The sequence below is a fragment of the Miniopterus schreibersii genome, assembly GCF_964146895.1.
Source record: "Miniopterus schreibersii genome assembly, chromosome: 3".
Lineage (NCBI taxonomy): Eukaryota > Metazoa > Chordata > Mammalia > Chiroptera > Miniopteridae > Miniopterus > Miniopterus schreibersii.
This window is the reverse complement of record NC_138103.1, coordinates 84,644,650-84,666,903: the sequence shown is the minus strand read 5'-3', so window position 1 is coordinate 84,666,903 and position 22,254 is coordinate 84,644,650. Positions and strand designations below refer to the sequence as shown.

At 47.7% G+C, this 22,254-nt stretch overlaps 1 protein-coding gene across 4 annotated transcripts in view; it reads right to left on the bottom strand.

Moving 5' to 3' along the window:
* Positions 1-18,035, bottom strand: part of TRIO (trio Rho guanine nucleotide exchange factor) — a gene marked incomplete at its 5' end in the record, with an annotated part of 300,776 nt that extends 282,741 nt beyond the window's left edge. For 2 of the 4 annotated variants that reach the window (XM_081131178.1, XM_081131180.1), the window contains one exon: positions 17,879-18,035. In XM_081131178.1, coding sequence (XP_080987304.1) covers positions 17,879-18,035 — 157 coding nt within the window. The remainder of the gene's footprint in view (positions 1-17,878) is intronic. The other 2 variants (XM_081131179.1, XM_081131181.1) reach the window with 1 other exon arrangement.
* Between the last annotated feature and the right edge of the window lie 4,219 nt (positions 18,036-22,254).

The following is a 22,254-nucleotide window of genomic DNA, read 5'->3' as shown; positions in this document are numbered from 1 at the left end:
TTGGACTTGGACACCTTTCTGCCCTTGATGCAAATCAGATCCTGAGCAGGCTCTACTGTCAGTGTCACCTCATTATCATGACAGGTGGTTTTACAGAGCCAACTAACCTCCCCACAAGCCATGCATTTTGGTAATTGGGTAATTTCATCCCAATTCATTCAAGCCAGTCCTAACAGACAGGATAGTTCCCAGGAGGTTGAACCAATCTTGCCAAATGGTGTCCATGCTTATCAATGAAATTAGGGCTTAATCACACATTTTTTCCCTCACTCTTGTAATGGCTCTGGGCACTCTGATAAGATTGTTTTTCAGATGATTTTTCTGACATAATTACCAAAATTTTTTGATAAAAATTTTTCTAGTACTGACACAGCGGTGTTAAAGGACTTAAGTCATCTCAATGATTCATCCTGAAGAGGAATAACTATATTCAAGGGAGTCAGGTTCACAACTGACCTACGGGTTCCACCACTGAGTAGCATTAGAAGCCACCATCAGTACAAGCAGTACAAGCCAGTGATAAGTACTCATGCAGGCAGAGAAGGCCAGGAGAAGGGCCCTATGCTGCTAATGCTGGGACTCAGTTTAATACATACATCCACTTACAAGCAACTTAGAAATTTTCTGGAGACTAGAAACGTGCTTCTTAATTTCCTTTGCAAGTAACTGTTAATGTATGTCACATGAGAAATGAGTCATGAAAATGTCTGAAGGGACAGCCTGTTAAAATTCCTGAACACTTTAAGAACGTGAGAATTTAAAAAATCTAAAAACAGCTTAAACATATGTTTACTACAGGTAAGTTTTACTGAATTTTTTGGCTACTAGGATTATCACTTCCTTAGTTTGACATGACTTAGATATATATTCACTCTGGTCATTTACATATGGAAATTATAAGCAACTCTGTGCGTGTGTATGCATGTATGTGCGTGTGCACACGTATATATGTATGTGTGTGTATGTGTGTGTTTGTGTGTATGCACCAGACAGAACTCTAGTCAAGTTGCTGTTCCCTGCAAGAGACAAGGAATGACTGTCCTCAAGGAGAGATACAATCTTTAAGAGTTGCTCATTAGTCCACAGACTAGAAAAGGAAGAGGAAAATGTCCTTGTGGTCCTCTTGACAGAAATACCCTTCCCATGGCTGATCACATATAAAACATCCTGGAAGTGAATATGTTGCTTGAATCTATGTGACCTTGTAATTCCTTCATGAGCAAAGCTCTGAAACCACGTCCCACTTACTATCAAGCTAGGAGATAAAAATTATCCCTATCAAAAAATAAGGAAGAATATGAATTCTATAAGTAGAACTGAAAAAAAAAGGCACAAATTACATGTGGGTTCTAAAAGCAGAGGGAAAGAGGGCACTCCTAAAATGCTTTAAATAGTCCCACAACCTTACATCACTACCATTGAATACTGTGTCTATGGCATATGCAATACCCATTTAGAACCTTATATGAACTCTGGCATTTTTACAGGTGAAAGAACAAAGTAAGAACTGATATTTTAAAATGTTCTCAAGTATCAGTACAACAAATATGGGCTAGGAAAGTGTTAAATTACAAGCCATCTGTTCTGATAATTTACGATGTGATTTCTCTCTTCTCCTTCAGCACTACATAACATCTCTATGGCAACACGGTGACTTCAAATGCGAGTTTGGAGGGCCAATTGTGCCTGCAGTCTGTTCACACAGAGCAAGCCAGACCGGTCGGTGAGCTCCTCAATGAGCTAGGATCTTCTCCTTCAGAAGGATGTCCCTGTCATAAATGGACTGAATTCACTTTCCGCATTCCCTCCAGATACGTAAATGAGATGATTCTGCAAACTACACGTATCATACCTTACAGACTGGCCCAGGTCTCGTAACCCACAACCAACACGTGTGCCTTGACATAACACAGTGGTTCCCAAAACCTCAGCTGTGCAGCTGAACTCCCAGCAGGGCTTTTTCAAAATACAGATTCTAGGGCCCTGGTCTGGCTACTAAATCAGAATCTCTGGGGATTCTGTAATTTTTGAAACCTTTCCAGGCAATTCTGATATGGTCTGGGTTAAGGAACCACAGGTGTAAATCACAAGACTCTACTTGGGGCCTGCCCTGGGCTGGTGGCTGAGCACCTCAGCCTCCCAAGGAACAACCACAACCTAAAGGAAGCAGAACCAAAAGGCAGTCTCCACAGGGTGCCATGCCAACACTGACAGTCCCTCGAGGCCGGGGCAGGACAGACAAGTGCAGTTTCCCAAAGGAAGTGATGCGTGAGCTGAGTCAGTTAGGAAACCAAGAAGAGGTGGGAACACCCAACACAAAGACAGGTTCCAGGACACGTACACGGAGCTGGGTACCTGAGATGCTGACAGGCGCAAGAAGTCTAGAAGCTTCCCAAAACAGAGGCCAGCCAAGCTAAGGTGGATAAACTGACCAGGTCTGAAACTCAAAAGTTCTAGTCTGTGATTGACTCCCTACCTGGCCTTGGTCACAAAGTATCACCAAAAGAAAAAGAGGATTTGAGGGTAGCAGGAAGAGAATTGAAAATGGTTCTGCCCTAGTCTTCACTGAAATCCTCTGTGACGATGGAAAAATACTACATACATCAATAAATGTGTGACAAATGAGAACTAATATACTGTCTCTTTAAGGGCACCTCAAATTTTATTTTCACCCTGAGAACATTTTCAATTAGGCAGACTTGAGCTAGCTGCTCACCTCTTATCATTTTAATTTCTACATTAGTCCCCAGCACATTTGTAAAAGAGGCCAAGAGAGAGAATCTGCCTAATCATCTTGTCTCTTTAGAATATAAACTCCCACTGGCTAGAATATTATTTTTGTCTTCTCCAGCTATACAGCAACTGGCATACTGACGCTGCTCAAAGGACAGGCAGCTCATTCATTACACGATGCCATGTACATTAAGTAATAACCATGAAGTCTTCTGAAGATGAAAACCACTTCAAGTGCTAAGTAACTCTGAGCTGGGCATTTGAAACTGAGCAACAAAGATGACAGACCAAACATCATAAAAGGTCACCGCCCAGCGGGAAAGCTCTTGTTCAGCCAGACCTCTGGTCCCTTTGCAGGCAAGCTCCAGAGCAGACCAAACCCAACCTGCTTGACATGCTTTTAAAACATATAATCAGGGGGAAAGCTTTCAATGTGCTAAAAGGAACAAAGTCTTCAGTGGTTCATTTCTTTCAGAGACCATGCCCAAAAGTCATTTCAAAGTCACACAAACTCTTCTTCTTTCTCAGGCATCTCCTTTTAAGTGAAGCTAAAATACTCCATAGGAAGTGCCAACTCAGTTCTAAAACAGGCACAATGAAAATTCTTGCAACGGAGCACATGTAGTTTTATGCAAATTAATAGTTTCTATGCAAATCAATACAGTTCCCGGCTTAGAGTCTAAGACGTACTCTAGGTCTTGGTCACATTCACGAGTGAGCAGAGTTGACGCAATGTTCAAGAACACAGAACTCACACTAGCAGGAGAACCTTGGCGTGGTCCTTACTATCAAGGCCATGTTCAGTAGGAGAGCCACACAAAGCTGCCTCCCCCTCCACCTTTCCCAGAAAGCTTACCAGGAAAACCAAAGTATCATCAGCTTGAACCACTCCAGACGTGCCCTTTGCTGTCCCCAAACACACCCTCAATGTGCCTTTGCTGCCCCAAATACTGGGAAGCAAAACCTGTCCTTTTCTTTTGGAAACTGACACTCCCTGAAATTTTCAATGGGATAGTTAATCTGAAGTTTTCTAAGAAATTACCAAATATACAATCAGGTCGCCACTGAAGCCCAATCAGATCTTATCCACAATGCCCTCTTCCATCCAGGACACCCACTTCCGGGGAGAAAGCCACTGTGCACCTGGCATCCTCACATCTGGCCCCAATAGCTACTGATGGGCAGTAAGTTCTAAAAACCCTCTCTGAGCTCCCTTCCTCCAGTATAACGTTAGCCATCACTGCCTACCGACCTTGCAGGGAGCTGTGGAAATCAGTAGCTGGTATGTAGTAAGCGCTCAATAAATAAAGCTGTTTAGGAACTTGAAATATGTTGCCAGTTTAGCCATGACATTTTTTCTTTTTTGATTGATATATAACATATACTATAAAATTCACCCTTGAAAGTGTATAGTTCAGTAGTTTTTAGCATACTCTAAAGGTTGTGTAACCATCTCCACTAGCTAATCCCAGAACATCATCACCCCAAGACTTTCCCCAGAATGCTTGATCCACTAGCAGTCATTCCCACTCCCTCTCCTCATGACCTTTTACTCTCCAAATTTTCCAAATATCAAAACAAGTCTTTCTCCTTTAAAGTATCAACAAGAAAATTATGACTCTTCTTTCTTGCTAAAATGTCCAGTTGTAGAAAGGGCTTCTAGAACTAGAGGCCAAATTCTCCAGAACCTGATTTAACAAGCATGAGGACGTTCAGGGAAAATACAGAACACAATCTATGACACTGGGACTTTCTCGCGAAATCAAGGGCTTATGGTTCTATGTCATTGTTCAACATAGGAAAACATGGAGCAGCACTCACTCTGCCTGTCACATGAGATCTGCCCGCATCCACCATTCCACTTCTAGACCTGAGTGCACACACTTCCAGAAACCCGGCACTGACGCAGAAACTACACAGCCACGTTAAATTTACTGCAGGTGGTTTCCGGGAAGAAACACTTAGTCAATGCAAGGCAGCGAGCAAGAGTGTCTCCAGTCATGACTCATGGCTGGCTCCAACCCGAACTCGCTCCTGCCCTCCTGGCAGAATGCAATGGATTCCTGAGAAAAGACGGCCCCACTCGTCCTGGTCCCACCACACACCCTCTCCATTCCCTCCCCTGCCTCCCATCCCTCAGTTTTATCCCAGCACCCGCCTTTTCTTCCTCTCCCCCAGGAATTAGTACATAAGTGAAGACGATAAACTTCCCCACAACAGGTGTCATCTTTATAAACTGTACATATTAGAAATTGATCTTTCCTTCTTGGCATCTCCTTTTTCAAATGTGAGCTTCTACGTCACCAGCCAGTGCGCTGTTGATGGAGTCTGGCAGCTCTTCTCTTAAACACGCCACTGGGGAGTCCCCGTGCATTACTTCATCTGTTTTCTTTGGATGACTGACAGGCACTGAGCTGATCAGAAGCTGACCACTAACTGCTGATCTGAACAGTTTGAACCGGAAGATGGAGGTTCGTTTATGGCACTGGTATGGGTTAGCATTCTGAAACGACTTTCTGCATATACTAGAATTGAGAAAATCCATAAAGATACTGAGGATAAAAGGAGCCTTCACGGTCAGAGAAGGGAATTACAAATGTGGAACAGGGAAGACTAAAATGCACCCCATGGTGTTGGACTGGAATCGAAGGCATGAGTATAAATTCATGGGTTTGATTATAAATAGGTAAGTACAGAAAGTTATGTGATCATCTATGGGATTATGTATACATGTGTGCATATATATGCTCATGTATGTATATATACACACCACACTTCCTAGCTCTGTACACTGAGACGTTGTAGAAGCAATGGTTCCTCTGTAGCAATGAGCCCAAATTGTGTTTCTAAATGCTGTTCTGTGCTAATGAACCAGGAATCCTTGGAGAAATGGCTAATTCCAGGGCTGGAGCAAGACAAGGACAACATAAGCCTAGAACATCTTATGTGTCGCAAAATAAAGTGCTCAAAAATGATGGGGACAGATCTGGATAAAGGTAAAGGAGTGAAGGTAAAGGAGTGAGGCTGAAAGGACTCCCACTGGCCCAATCTTGGACCATGTGAACATCAAACTAAATAATAACAGCAAAGAATTAAAACCTATTAAGTAAAATAGGAAACCATGATATATATATATGTAAGTACGTGGGGCTCAAGGAAAAACTCTTAAGGTAGAAAGCCAGTGAAAAATAGAAGAAATGGTAAAGTCAGAAAAATCACCATTTCCCAACCATCTGAGTAATAATCACTGATTCAGGTGAAACTCATCAATGGATGCTACCTACATCCAGCGAATAAAAGTCAGGAAAGGAACAGGATTTGACAGTCTTAAATCATCTCCCCAAGAATCGCTAACTAATTACAGGGGGAAAACAGTGGAGAAACCTGGTCGTCACCACTTGAACCAAATGACTAAACTGAAGCTCACGCACGGGACAGCTGGGTCCCTGACAGGTTCTGGGGAGGAGGAAGCCCCTCTGGCAGGAACGCACAGCCTGAATCTTGTCATGAGAAACGATATAGCCCAAGCTGAGGGGCAGTCTGCAAAAGAATTGCCTGTCATCTTCAAAAATATTAAAGTAACGAGAGACAGACTAGGGAAATGTTCCAAATTAGAGAAAACCAGAGACGACTGAATGCCACACTGGTCCTGAATGGAATCCTGGGCCACAAATATCAACTGCCAAAAGGATGTTCCTGGAACAATTGGTAAAACTGTATTAGAGTCAGTAGATTTAGATAATAATATTGTTTGTACCAAAATTAATTTCCTCATTTGGATCATTATTTAAGAGAATGTCCTTGTTCCTAGAACTACATATCAAACCACCATTTAGATGTAAGGGCATCATCACCTCTGCAACTTACTCTCAAATGGTTCAAACACAAAATAGTATGTAAATTATACATAATATACACACATGTGCACAGGTACGTGTGTGTGTGTGTGTGTGTGTGCGCACGCACTCCAGTATATGGGGGCGGGGGAAGATCACCGTGGTGAGACAGAACTGGGGAATCGGAGTCTGAGTTCCTGCTTCTTTACCATGAGGTGAGACTTTTCACAACAAACTTACCTCCCCCACACACAAAACGACAACCAACAAACTACATCTAATCAACAATGAAGACATGAATCAACACAACAGCAAAAATACAGTGAAATCTCAGTTAGACCAAGTTAACATGAATTTGAGCTTTGTACCTCCTTTGATAGTTTAAAACCAAAGATAAACTGCCCCAGCCGGGCAGCCAAGTGGGTTAGAGCACCGTCGTGATGCACCAAGGCTGCAGGCACAATCCCAGGCAAGGCACATACAAGAAGCAACCAATGAAGGTGTAAGTAAGTGGAACAACAAATCGATGTTTCTCTCTCTCTGTGTTTCTCTCCCCCTTCCCCTCTCTCCAAAAATTGATAAAAACAGAAAAGATAAAGTACAACAGTGTGTCAAAAGCAGCCCACAATCTCACATGCAGCAGCACTCCAATCCTATTCTTTCAATTCCAGAATCTTTTAAAAAGAAAGAATTAAACAACAACAAAACCCTACCTTGAAACTTATAGAAACTCTTTGAACAAACTAGGAGGAAACAAAAAGTGTAGATTTTTAGGGTACGATAAACCTCCTGGTGATATGACATCTACACCCAAGACATCAACATTTCAATCATTCTCTGACTGAAATACTGAAACTCCAAGGTAGACATGGACTTCCTCAGAGGCACGCGGGCCATGCTGCCAGTGGGGTACGACGCTGGGAGGTCCGGGTGGGGGACAAGCCTGTGCAAGCATCCCACAAATCAGGCTACATGGTGAGGGGTCCGGATGAGCCATGACTGATGAAAATGCACCCCACAACAGGAAAAACCTAGGAAACATGCCCAAGAGTTACCTCACTAAAGAGGACAGTGAGAAAGAGCCCTGTTTCCCATGACTACACATCACCTTCTAAGTTTTGATGAATAATAGCAAAAAATGAGTGGCTGCAACAAAATAGCTATACAGAGAGACAACCTAAGAGCTACCACACCCACCTTAGAAAACTGTCCCCAAAGGACGAGCTTAGCAGCCTCTGGCCCCTCCCCGCCCCACCCCACCCAATTCCCGTCCTGAGTGAGAAAGGAAGCCCTGGTAATCCTTATCATGTGTCATACACTACGACGGGCTGAAAAAATTCCCTCCCTGGCTGGCCTCTCCCCACAGACTTCCCACCCAGCACTGCAGTCCACGTGCACAGGCCAGGCAGGCAGGGACCCACACTGCCGCCAGGGCTCCTCCAGAGACGCAGGGCGTGGGGAGGCCAGGAAAGCCCACATAGCCACATGCCTCAAATAGAGAGCTGGGGTAAGCAGGGTTATTTATGTAGAAAGAAACATCAGTTTTAATTAGTTGAGAAGAGGAAAGGCATAGAAACGAAATTACAGGGCCTGGACCAACATGAGAAAAAGGCTTGCCTACCCTGGAATCTTCCACTCAACGTTTGTTTGGTGTGAGACTTGTAAATTACAGCTTCGATCTTCCACATACACAGATACACGCATCCACTTTCCAAGATTTGAAAATTGCAACGCAGGGCCTCGCAGGATGCTGAGGGTCATCTCCACTCTCCCTGCGTTAGGGAGGGAAGGGCATCGGGGTTAAATTCCAGTTCCCCGCCCTCACAACAGTGTAGCCTGGGGCAGGGCGTGCTGCCTCACCAGCGGCTGAGATCTTTACCTAACACAGAAGAATTCCCCTGCTGGATGTGGGGATTTGATTTTATACAAGAAAATGTATATAAAACACCTGCATGGTATCTGGAGTCATAGGCGCTCAGATGGTAGCCAGTGGTGGCAGTAGCAGAGTTAACAGTTAAAAGAGACCTTACCAGGTTTTCTTAAAGGACAGAATTGGCATTAATGGCATTTGAAGAAAATAAACATATTTTACAGGTCATCCCATGACCTTACAAGCAGGTTATTGCTTCCTGGATGCACTTAATTTACTCTCTTCTGGAGCATAATTCCAAAGGTGTTCTCTGACCCCTGCTGATGGAGGCCCTGGCCTTTCGCTGGAAGCAGCTGCTAACGATTCAGGTTATGGCAAAAGTACGGAGGCGTGGAAGACCAGTGGGCCACTGCAAGACTGCCCTTCGTCCCTGTTTCCCCCAGAGCAGCCCATATCCACACTAGGAGTCACAGGAAATTTACAGTGGCCCCCTCTCGATCCTGCATACGGTGTACAGTCAAGGTTTCCAGCAATTTGGTTCAGGGGACAGGTCCTACCTCACATACAGGCTGAGCCCTTCACTGAGTCAGGCAACCAGCAGAGGTGAGACGGGACCTAGTAAGTCCACGAGAAGAGGGAGATGCCTAACAATGAATCCTACAAGTTTTGCATCTCAGGACTGCAGTTAAATATCGGGAAAGAAAGAGGTACGCAGACCAGCTAACAACACGCTGAAACTTAATGACTCTCCCGTGAAGCCTCTCCCAGAAGCTGCTCTTGCACAGGCAATCTATAGGGACATCGGAACTGAACTGTCACAAGAAAATGTATGGCCTGGAAACCACCAAATTAGCACCAGTTCTCAAGGCTCCTGAGCCCAAGATATATTAGAACAAGTGCAACAAAATGTAAATGGAGGGGAAATAACTCTGAAATTAAAGTGTGAAACATACTCCGCCTTTATGCAATCTGGCTTTCTGAGCTAGGAATGATCTCCTCAACACCATCTATCATCACTGTGGTACTAGAAAGGGCAGTGAGGGGATGGCAAGAATTCCTCTAATGATGAATTTAAAAAAAAAAAAAAAAGGTACCTACAAACAAGAAACAACTATTCGTTTAGTATGAGACTAATGAGGAATTTATTCCTGTTATTTGGATGCCAAGATACAGAGATTTTATTGTGTGAGACTTGTTAAGTAGATATATTTATATCAACATTCTAGTCCAACTATTGTTCCCCAATAACTATGGGTACCTTCAGAATAAATAATAGAGGAATTGTACTTTTGGCCCTTATCATCTAAGTTAAACTGACGAAGTTATCCAGACACTAATAAAATGTGTGCGTCACTCCTGCAGGGCCTAGTGCACCTGCTGTGCAGAACAGGGATTAACTGAAAGTAAGTGCAAGGAAGGAAACGTACGGCTTTCAGAATCCAAATTACCCAGGAGTTCCTCCTCCGGGTGTGCAGCATTGCGGCTGAAAAAGAGGGGCGAGAAGGAAGGGATCCTTGAAGATGTGGATGGATGTACCAGGAGGAAGCGACGCAAACGGAGTGAGAGACGGAGAATGATTTTGTATACCGTTTTTCAACCAACCTCTTACAGACGCTGCATGTGCATAATATCCCAATTAAAATTAAAATACTTTGCCCCAAAGCATACATGCATTTATACCCACTTCAAATATACCAGGAGACGTGGGTCCTTTAAAAGAGATTTCCAGTACTAGTCTCTGATATTCGTTCCATCTTGCACTGAAACCACCTATTGCACAGAATCCCAAAGTGGGTGTTTTATGACTTTTCCAAGATCTGCACATGTACCTATGCATACACGGGGGGAAAGACAGCAAGAAACTCTATCTAAAAATATCCAAGGATTATAGTTAAGTTTGAATGGTGCTTTTCTCAAGTTCAAGACCAGCTTTATTTTATGGTTATGAATGTTAAGTGAGGAAACTAACACTTTGCAAATTCATTCATTAACCATCAATACTGGGAAATAGGTAGCTGCAAAGTCAAGTATACACCTGAAGGCCCAAGAACAGAGGGCAAATAGTCACATAGATATTAATGCAGGAACAACCCCCACTCCTCCAAAGGAAACCTACCCCAAAAAATTCCTTCCTAACACCAGGAATGCTGAGACACTGCAGACCATCAGGCACGCACTTTTCTTTTTCTATCTAGACAGCAGCAAATCTCACCTGACTGGAAAAATTTGAAGCATGAAACATGGTGACTGTTTATATCTAAAGATAGTTTTGTTTTTAAGTCTTCAGACTTGATTTATATGCCTTATGGATTCCCCAAGTTTACACTTCTTACAGAACCCAAGAAAAGGACATTTCCTTGTAACTATCATTAAAGTTTCCCTAGACTACCCCTAGAAATTATGAGACGTTTGTTCCCACACAGGGCAGCCTGAGAGATTATTGCTATCTTTCAAATCTACAGAAAATCTTTCCAAAACAACTGTTTTGCTCCAGTTTACCTAGAGAAATGACTTATACTGGATTTGGTTTTTGTTGGCATCTCATGCTTTTTATTTGTGTTTCCTTGATTCCTAGTAAAGCTGAGTACTTAACTTGTTGGCCACCTGTACTTCTCGGAATTATCTGTGTGCCTATTTCTCTTTTGAATTGTCTTATTGATTTGAGGAAACCCTTTTTTGTATTATGTATATATTTCTTTTTCTGATTTGTAATAAATGTTTACTCCCAGTTTGTTGTTAGCCTTTTTTTTAATGTTATGTTTTAAATTAACATACAGTAAAACTGGATATTTGGGGGAGGGTATAAAGTTCTATGAATTTGGATATATACAGCATGTCCCCCAAAAAAGTGTATGCACTTTAACAACTGATAGCTCAATTTTGAAAATAAAACCTGCCTTTATAATTATTTATTTTAATAAAAACTGCCTTTATAATTATTCAAAGTGTGTATATACATTTTTGGGACACCCTATAAAATCACCACAACCAGAGTAAGAACAGCTCCATCATCTCCCCAAATGCCCCTCATACCCTCACCATCCCTAACTCTTTACAATCAACCAATCTGTTCTCTCACTGCAGTTCTGTCTTTTTGAGAAGGTCACCTAAGTGGAATCATATAGTATGTATGGAGTCTTTGAGACTGCCTTCCTTCACCTCAGCAGTAACTGAGTGGGTGTAACAGTTTATCTGTTCACAGCTACATTGTTTTAATGCTAACAACACCAGCACACAATCAAGGACCCCCAGCCCTTCCCAGCAGGAGGCCAGTAAAGGACCTCTTTCCTGGAACTGAGGTCCACACGGCCGCCCAAACCCTGCAGAAACCCCTCCTAAAGAGAAACCAAGTGCACTCCATCAGTGTCCACAACATGACTACACACTGTAACAAAATAAACCTGATTGACTCACATGGACACTACCAACCCAAAGTATCCTAGACCTAGAATCTATTCTTTGTTGACAGAGGTTTTGAATAACGCTTTCTGTCATTATAACTGCTAAAATGTACTAATTTATGACAAAGTCCAAATAGGGTAACGCTTTCAAAATACAAGATTTGCTCCACAGATTACTTCACAATCCTTCCCAACCAGACAGGAATGGATATGTGGCCAATCAAAACAGTAACCTAAAAACTCAAGTACATTTTTCACAAAAATGAGGTTATATCTTTCCACAGCACTTCTGGCATTGGACCAAATATTACAGAGTTGCTATGAAGAAACTCCAGAAGCTGCACCCTTCCTCCAGCTCAACAACCTTGGCCTCTTGGCTGAGAAGTCTGTACCTTTCCCTCTCCTGCCCCCGACACATAACCTTTCCCAGAGGGCAGGTGATTCATAATTTGGGTTTCAAGGGGCTTCCTTACGTGGAGAGGGAACACAAAAGAGGAAATTAGGTAACAACAATTCAGTAAGCAAATGAAGTGTTTCCATTAGGGAATGAGAAGTGAAAATGAGTATTTATGCACTTGCTAATCATTAAACATGGGAACCTGATTCCCCATAAACAAGAATGTCTGCTTAATAATGTCGAAAGGTTGGGGGACTACACTGGAAATTTGAGCCAGATGTCTGTTTCCTCTTTATAAACTGGCAGAGGTAGCAGAAAATCCGGGCTGGTAGGGGCTGGGCACCTCAGCCAGCAAGCAGACAAAGGCCCTGAGAGGCAGCACCTCCACTGTGGGCACAGGGCCCTGGCAGGCAGGGAGCAGGAGCAGTGCGTGCGGGGCCCCGCCTCATCCCTACTCCTTTTCTCCTTTTTGTTTCCTTGTCCTCAGTTCAGAGGTGCAGCCATAGAAATTCCAGAACGGCTCCAGCTGAATCATCACCAGCCAGCATTCTTACGTGCACGGGACACTGAGAAGACACCCAGTCCTTGCTCATGCCCTTGCCTCTGTTCTGCTCAATGCTCAGCAGCAGAGTCTAGAGCAGGGCCAGAGAGCTTCGTCCTGCACCATCTAACCCCTCTGACCCCCTTCTCCACCCCTGGGCCCACCTGCTCACTGCCCACGATCAGCTGAAACGGGGCAAGGACCCTGGAGAAGATGCAGAAGACAGCATCTCCATCCACAAGACAAGTAACAGTCACCCCTGTCAGTTCCCCCAAGTCCACTTAGCTGAACACTTGGGAAAGAAAGAAATGAGAAGGGACAGCACAGCATGCCTCTGCCTTCCACCAAAACAGCAGGATTCTCACTCAGATCCCTTCACTGTCCGCGGAGTAGCTGCTGTTCCTGCCAGTGGTGCTACTAAAAACTTGTCAAGACAATGCACTCAAGGAAATAAAAACCAATTCATTACAGGACTGAGGAGAAATGAAGGGGGATGTTCAGACTGCTTTTTATAGTAGAGCACAATTCATCCCTATCAACATAAGTGACTTCACTAGGCCGTAAAGTGTGGCTATTGATTAAGAATTTGACTTTTCTCTGGAATTCTGCCAAGAATATGAGATAAAATTTTATTTTCTCAGCAGAGGAGTCAAGTACATAAAATTAAAATAAGTATCAGATGCAGCTGATTTAGATGACAGCTTCAAACGTATCTTTTCACTTTTAGCCAAAAACAAACCCCAAATTTATCATAATATTTAAAAGGTCTAAAAAGACCATCTTAATCACCTACTTTAATATGCATTTGAAGATCATATTTAAACCACACACTTCACTTTCAACAGAACTTTTGGCTTCCTTTAAATCTTGGTTAATCGTTTAAATGGTTAAAATGGTTTCATTTAAATCTTCATTTGAGTGAGGGATGATTAAACTGCAAAGGGAAAAATACAGTATCACCGTCGATAAGTCAGTTTACAAGGCCTTAATGAGAAGTTTCTGTCAATGACTGTTTTACTGCTCTTTGATTTCTTGAAAGTCACGTACAGGATTCTTTTTTAGCTATCTCTCTGCTCTCCACTAAAACTGTGCCACTGAAAAAGGAGAAACTAACATTCACTATCAAATTACATTTTTTTCAGCTTCCCTTTTCAAAATATTGAGGGTAACAAAGACTGACTTCATAATACAATAATTATTACTGGTGCTCACGGAGACCAAAGCTGCCAGGCTCTAAATACACACAGAAGTAGCCTGACAAGCTTGGAGGCCAGCTACTTAAGTGGTGTGAGAAGCGTAAATATGAAGAAATGCTTCCTTTGATACTCCATGAGGAAACTATCATATCAGAACATGGAAAGGTATGCATGCGGCTCCTACCCTAAGTGACAGACTCGATTTCCTTCACATATTCCACTGGAAAGAGAGGGGGCTGCTGCCAGGAGTCCAGAATAAGATTTAATTAAAAATAAACAAACAAAAAAGCACAACACTTTAGAAAAACCACAAACCTTTATTCTCTGCACATTCATTTAATGCCAACCTAAAACATGCCAGGCAGGTTAAAAATAATGCATTTATGTAAGCCCCCCCCCCCCCCACACACACACACACTTGCGAGGTTAAATAGAGAGCTCTGAAAGAATGATTTACTGCCACAAGACTAGAGCCCCAAAATAGATTGGCAATAAAAGTGATTGGTCCCAGTGGGGTTGAGAACTAATGTAAGCAAAGTCCTGGCCATGAAAGGCATCCGGGAACAAGGGCCCGAGCCAGGGGTGCTTCCCGGCCCCGACCCACCTCTACCAGAGTTCCACTCCAAGCAAGCCACTCAACCTCCCTAAAAGCCACCTGTAAAATAAAAAGCTGTAATAAATTAAATTTAAAAAAACACTGTACTGCCTTGTCTCTGTGATGCTTTGGTTTTTTTGCTTTTGCTTTGAAATCTGCTTTATCTTTTTTGGTGCTGATCTCTGCAAAGGCGGAAAGTGCGGTCTGAAATTCACTAACACCTGGAGGAAAATCTCAGCTGCCCCTGGACACACCATAGCCACATTTTTCAGCTCAGTTCAACACTAACTGACCTGCCTGCTAGTGACAGATCTATAAAAGGGGGATCGGGATTGATCAAATGAATAGGAAGTGTCTGTGCCAAGGACCTGGGTGGAGAGTGAAATGACAGACTGTGAGGTGGACCCCAGTGCCGCAAAGCAGAGGGGAAAGGCAGTCGTTGCCTGAAGACCTGAACTACCCAAAGAAAAGTGGAGGAACCCCAGGATCTGAGAGTGGCTCAGAGGGAACCCCAGAATCTGAGAGTGGCTCAGAGGGAACCCCAGAGTCTGAGAGAGTGAAACAGCCCCTGAGCCATCTCTCCAGATCCCTTTCCAAGTGCAGGAGTCCTGTCCCCAGCACCCAACTCCGACCCCTGGCAGGTGGCAGCACCCCTGCTTAAGTACTTCCAGTAATGGAGAAATCACATGGCAGCCCATTCCAACTGCTTAAAAGTCCTATTAAACGAAAGTCTTTCCCCTTCTATCATTCAACTATAGGTACCAGTTTTCAGTGTGATTAAAAAGATAAAAATGTTATGCATATAAGGAATAAGAAGAAGACAGTGAGGTGACCGAGCAAACAGTTCAGGGCTGGAAAATGAAAGGCAGTGAGAAGCACTTTGTCTAGGTCACGTTGGCAATCGTAAGTCCCAGGCTCAAAAACACCCTGGAGAAATGCTCACCCCTAGAAATGTCCACCCCAATCAATGACAACCGATTTTCTGTGTTTCTACATTGTAGGAAAGAATGTCACATTTTACTAACGGACTGGCCTCTCCATTCAGCCATTCACATTCAATCAAAACTGCCCCGAGACTCCCGGCCTGAGCCATTCTACCAGCCCAGCTCCCCACCCAGGGTCCCCTTGCTTTCTGTCTTGACTGTCCAACCCCACCCCCACCCCCACCCCACCAATCCAAATGAATGGTCCCTCTTACCCTCTGCCCTAGATGCTGGAGCCAAGATCTAGGTCAGGAATTTAGAGCTGCCCAAAGGAGGGAGAAGCACTTTTAAAAGACGTTCCAGACTACCCCTGAGGTGGGACAGTGCAGCTGCTGCCTACGTAAAATCTGCTCTGGCTCCTGATTCCAAGTCAAAAAACTAAAGGGATGGTTTATCAAATCATTTGGGATGGTGAAAGAAAGGAGCAAACCAGTGAGCAGCACTGTCTGGTTCTGCCCCAAAATGAACATGAGCAGGAGCCAGGGCTTGGGAGCCAGCTCGGCCCAGGCATGGCCACCAACAGACTTACCTCCCCAGGTAAATCCTAAGGGGCACCACACTGACACAGAGCAAGTTTTCTATGGGTGTCCAGTCCAACCTGCTGTCTTTGGGGGCTCTTACGAGCCTAAGAAATAATTTCTCTAATAGGTATAATAAAGATGCAAGAAAGTCTGGTCTCACAAGCACCATAAGTTCCATCTGCAGAGCACAGGAGCTCTTCTAACTGAGAGGAGCTGAATTCTGCACAAAATCTATTATTTTGTGACAGGTGGTAGAGTCAGAGAGAAGACAGGCTAGACTTTAGCCTCAGGGCGTGAAGGGAAGACGACCCAGTTCTGCTATTAAGAAGTAAGACGGGACTACTCGGTGGAGCTGGGTGCACAAAAACAGGCTTTCATTTCGAGTTCGTGTTTTCTTAAACCTTTGCTTTCCGCAGGGACCTCACGGAATGAGGGAGCACCAAGGAGCATATTAACCCCAAGCTGACATTGTAGAGTCGGCATATGTCACTCTCAGCCACAACCAATCTGTTAAACTGCCTCAAAAATAACCCTGCCTGGCGAAGACCAGGAAATCCAGGGGAAGACGGTACTAACCGAGGTTATCTACCGATACTGCTAACTTCTGCCTCTGACCATCGCCCTCCCAGTGAAAACTGCTCCTTGCGACCAGTATTAATTACCAAACTGACCTCGCCGCATCTGGGACTGGATTTTGAAAGAGGCCGCGGAGAAACTGGGCAGGCCGCGCCCCCCGCAGACCCGGCCTCGCCACCCTCCCGGCGGCCGCAAGCAGCCCGCACGTGCCCCGCGCCCGCCGGCCCGCCCGCCTCCGCTCTCCAGCGCCCAGCCCGCACCCCGCGCCCGCCGCCCGCTGGACACCGCGCTCCAGGGTGCGGGCCCCGAGGCCGCGGCGCCAGCTCCCCGGCAGCCGCCGCACGCGCGAGCAGACCGGGCCGGGCGCGGGGACCGGGCCGGCAGGAGGCGGCGCAGCCTCGAGGGTCCCGGGGACGCGCCGTCACGCCCCCCGCTCCTCCTCCGGGTCGCAAAGCTCGCCTCTCCCGCGGCCACCCCCTCCTTGCCGGAGAGGCACCTGGCACCGCGTCCACCTCCAAGCCACCCAGGCAGTGCCCCCAGGAGCTCCCGCCCCGCGCCCCCCCCGAGCCACCATGTTCCCAGATGTCCCTCCCGGGCCGCCCCCGGAGACAATGGCTCCCCCGCCCCCAGGCCGGCGGCGCCTCATCTCGGCCGCCTCCCCCAAGCCCGGGCGGCGGGCGCCGTGGCTGCCCCGTTTCGCAGAAGGGTAGACCGAGGCCGGGGAAGCGGCAGGCTGCAGGGCCGAGCTAAGAACTAAAGGGGTCGAGGGGGGACAGGTACCTATCGGCCACCGGGACGCGCCCGGACGCGAGCCCGTCTTCCCCGGCGCGGACCCGCCGCCCCCGTCCGCTCGGCCTCCGGGCTGCAGCCTCCGCCCTCGTCGTCCCCGCCGCCCCCTCCGCGGCCCTCCCGCGAAAGAGACAAAGAGCCGGCGCCCTAACCCGTGGAGCTGCGGCCGCCGGGGTCGGGAGACCCGGAGATTTCACCCTGTGAGCGAGGGGCGGGCGAAGGGAAGGACGAGCCGGCGGCGCGCGGGGCGGCGCGGGCAGCGGGACTCCCCGGTGTAGGTCCGGGAGCCCCGGCGCGGGGCGCAGCGGCTCGGCCGAGAGCGCGCCGGGCCCGACGTGCGGGTGAGCACCGGGCGCGCCGGGGACCGCGCACCGCACCCCGCGCCCCGCGCCCCCGGCGGCGTCGGCCGAGCGCACCGGCGGCGCCGCAGCTGCACTCACCGGATCGGAAGAAGGCCGCGATGTCGGCCAGGTCCTTGGCCGCCTCCTCGGACCCCTCGCCGGCGCCGCCCCCGCAGCCCGAGCCCGCCGCGCTGGCCGCGGCGCTGGGGCCGGAGGACGCGGCGGAGGCGGCGGCGCCGCCGCTGCTGCCGCTCATGGCTGCGGCGGCGCCCGCGGCCGCGCCCGGCTCGGGCCCCGCGCCCCTAGAGCCACGCGCCGCCCGCTCCGCGCCGGGCCTGGCGGGGCTGAGCGCCCAGCTGCCCGCGCCCGGCGCGCGGACGCAGAGCCCCGGGGCGGCGGCGGCGGGCGGCGGCGGCTCGGCCTGAGGAGCGCGCCCACATAGACGAGGACTCCGCCCGGGAGCCGCGAGCTGGCCGCGGGGCGGGGGCGCGGAGCCACGGCCTCGGCGGCGCGGCCGGGACGCGGGCGGCAGCGCGCGCCGCGCGGGACACGCAGTCGCGAGGGCTGGGGCCGGGGCCGGGGCCGGCGGGATCTCCGCGATCACGGGCGCCGGCGGCAGCCGCGAGCCTCCATCTTGATTTCAACTGGGGAAGGAAGGAGGGGGAGGGGGGAAATCACGGCCGAGGGAACCCGGGTGAAAGGAAAAGGGAGAGCAGGGAAAGGAGAGGAAGGAAAAAAAGAGGGGCTTCGGCAATTTCCGGCGAACCTCGTCAGGGGCCCGACGTGGGCTCGGGGAGGGCGGGCCCCGGCTGTGGGCGGGGCCTGGCGGGAGGGGCGGAGCCGCCCTGCTCGGCCGGGCTCGGGAGAGCGGCGGGCGGCCGCGGGAGCGCGGGGCCGGGCCCTCGGCCTCCCGCGGGCAGCGCCGACCTTCGGGAGGCGCCGGGAGGCTCGGGCCAGCCGGGGCGCCCCTCCCAGGCCCGGGCTCGCGTCCCCCGCCGGGCGCTCGCTCGCGCACCGCCAGCACCGTGCTCGCGGCGCTCGAGGCGTCTATTACCGATCTCGCCCGCGGGCTCGGGACTCGCCCGGGCCCCCGCCGGCGCGGGCAGCGCTCGGCGCTCCGTGCTCGCTGATGGGCGAAGGGACCGGCCGTGGGAACAGGTCAGCTCCTCGCGAGCCTCTGCACTCCTTGGGGAGGTCTCCGCGTCTGTAAAATGAGATTCCGGACTCTCTCCGCCGACATGCAGAGGGTGGGGACGGGGACGGGACTGGGATACCCAAGGAAATGGGGAGCTGACCGCCAGGTTTAGGGAAGATCCTTGTCCAGCCAGCACGTGCAAATATTCAAGTTCAAAATCCCAAAGACGTGGCTGCAAGAGAGGTGATCGGAAGGGCTGTCGTCAGAAGTTAAAGGATCCAACGTTGCAGAAAACAGGGAGAGACAGAAACGATTCATTTTTTAAACACTGGACGGTGGACCCGCTATACATGTACTGGAAACGGACAGAGGAATGAGTGGTGGACGGTGGGTCCAGGGTTTTCCCTTTGAGAGGGAGGTGACAGATAAGCGAGGGGAGGAAGCTCAGTGATCCGTGTGGGTTAAGGTCGAAGACATCAGTATGAATTCATACTTAGCCTAATTTAGATACAGATGGATGCATAAAAAGATTCACAGATATGCGCATACATAGATTTCCTTGCTCTGTCAGCTAAGTGGTCTTAGAAATAACGCTCCAGTAGCAATGAGCAGGCCTGGCACTCAGATCTTGTTTTTAACACCATTCTCCAATAAAAGGAACGAGGCCTCCTGGGGGAAATGGCTGATTCTAGGACTGGGGCAAGAAATACGCAAGACCAGCCTGGACTATCTTGTTCTGCCGGAAGGTAAGGAAGTGCTCCAAACAAGATTTTTTTTTAACCAGCAACAAAAACAATGGAGGGGGTCTGTCCAAGGCACCCAGGAGCCAATTGAGAGAGCTCCCAGTGGCCAAAGCTAGAACAATCTGAGCAAGGAAATAAAGAAAGCAATACTTGACTATAAACCAAAGTATAAAATAAATATCCATGAGTCCATACTGATGTAAATAAATGATTTAATGAGTAAATGGAGAGGAGATTCCAAAGCATTTATGCAGGCACTCCGCCCTCAATGAGATGGACTAGGACTCCCCTCTCCTTCACTCTAGGCTGCACCTTGTGACTTCCTTCCAAAGAGTACAAAATGAGAAGGGAGTGGGGAATAGCCTTAGGGACGGACGGAGAGACCTAACAAAACACTACTTTTCCAGGTGGTCAGCACTACTTTAGCATCAACAGTAATAAATCATGTGGATGGTGGGCACCTTGATATGACGTGATGAGAATGGCACCTCCCTCTGTGGTGCTCTTCCCCAAAACACACAACCCCAGTCTCAACATGAGAAAAATATCAGACAAGTCCCAAATGAGGGACATTCTACAAACTACCTAACCAGTACTCCCCAAACTCTGAAGTTCACCAAAAATAAGGAAATCAGAAAAACTGTCACAGCCAAAGGGAGTCCAAGAAAACATGACAACTAAACACAATGGGATCCTGGAACCAAAAAAGAAAATTAGGTAAAAACTAAGAAAATCTGAATAACACATGCACCTTAGTAATAATGTACCAGTACAGATTCATTAATTGAGTAATGTGAGGAAACTGGTTGTAGGGTATATAGGAATGTACCATTTTCACTTTACTGCAAATCTAAATCTGTTGTAAAATAAAAAGGTTATTTAAATTTTTTTTCAATATGCGGTATCTCAAAATGAAAAAAAATGCAGGAGGTCCACATTTCACAGGCCATTAACTCAGGTGTGCTGACAATGTCTCTTTTTTTTTATTTTTCTGTTGGGTAATTTCTTATCTCCAGCTCCCATTCCGCCTCGAGGCAGAAAGCTTAATCCTAGTTCAGGGAAAAATGATCTCCAGGACTTTTCTTCATCAGTTGAATGCTTTCCCCTCCTGCCTTCTTCCCAAGGGTGCAGCCAAGCTCCCAGAGGCACTGGTGAGGTTACAGCATGGGCTGGGGATGGAGAGGTTGCACATGGCCCTTGTCATCATGGGTTCATGCTGGCATAAGTGCTGATGTCTGTCCCATGTCTGTCCCCCTCCCTGACACTCCTGCCCGGACTGCAAGCAGTGCTGACCTTGCTGCCTTCTGTGGTGTGTCTGCCTCACCCAACCACTTGGCCTCTTCAGGTCTGCTGGCAGTCAGAGCTATTCTCAACCACTCAGGAAAACATTCAGCTGCTTACACGGGTGCTTGGGGAGGCCCCCACTCCCACTCTACCCCTGAAAGTGAGGCCTAGTTCTCTCTGCTCCCGGATCCCTCCAGCCCACCTGGGCCCAGGCTTTCTACCCATCGCCTCTCCCCCAAATTGCAGAATTACTCCCTCTGCAGGAAGAAAATCTCACTCCAGTTTCATCAGCTTTCTTCCAAATTTATTGTTTTGGGCATAACCTTTGTGTTCTGGGAGACTCAGCTTTAGTATTCAAAAACCCTTTCCCTCCAGTTATTCTCTCTGCTGGGAGTTCCAGGAGTGGTTTGAAATTCAGGAGTTCAAGTACCGACCTCGCTCTTTCGCTTTGCATTCCTCCCATAGTAACCCTGCTGTGCGGGCAGTGAATGCTGAGGCCCTCTCTGCTTCCTAAATGGTAGAGAAAGGTCAGGAATTTGAAACATAAAAACTGCTGGAGGTGAGGGGGGCAGGTTGTATATCATGCAGCCACAGAAAGATTGGCAATACTGATGGTACTTGGGAAATGACAATTGGAAAAGGCTCTGGTGTGGGAGGGTTCTCGGCCGAGGGCAAGTTCTGGGTGCTGGGAGTTGGCTGGAAAGGGAATGTAACTGAGTGGTAACGGCTGCTAAGGGTGTTGGAGATCAGGGTAGGCACAGAATACGTGTATTTGGGTATGAAGAGCTCTCTAGGGTTGAGACCCAGATATTGACCAATCCTTCTATCTCAAGTAGAGCCAATTCCAAGAAAGAGACACAGAAGACTTGCTTCTGAGTGCAGGACATGCATGAAGTCTCATCCAGATTGCAACAAGATAAAGAACTGCACCCAGGTGGTGGTGTTTTCCCCTCTGCCATCTGAGCAGTGGAGGGGAACCGAAACAGGGTTCCATGACAGCTGCAGTTGGCCTGTCGACCCTACCCTACCTTCAAAATTCAGCTCAGATTTCATACCCTTTCATGGCGCTCCTGCGTAACTCAGATCGATCTGTCCCTTCTCTGTGCTCCGCAGCACCAGTCGCTCTGCCAGTTGAGCGTTACTGCATTCCATTATTCACGTCATTTGTGTTTAATGTCTTGCCTACAAGACAAGGATATCCTCTGCAGTCAGTACACAGGCATCAGCATGTCTGCTGTGTGTGCCTAGAACTGTACCATGAAGCCAAAGAAAGAGCAAAAGCCAGCTGGCACAAACACTGCAAGTTGTCTACT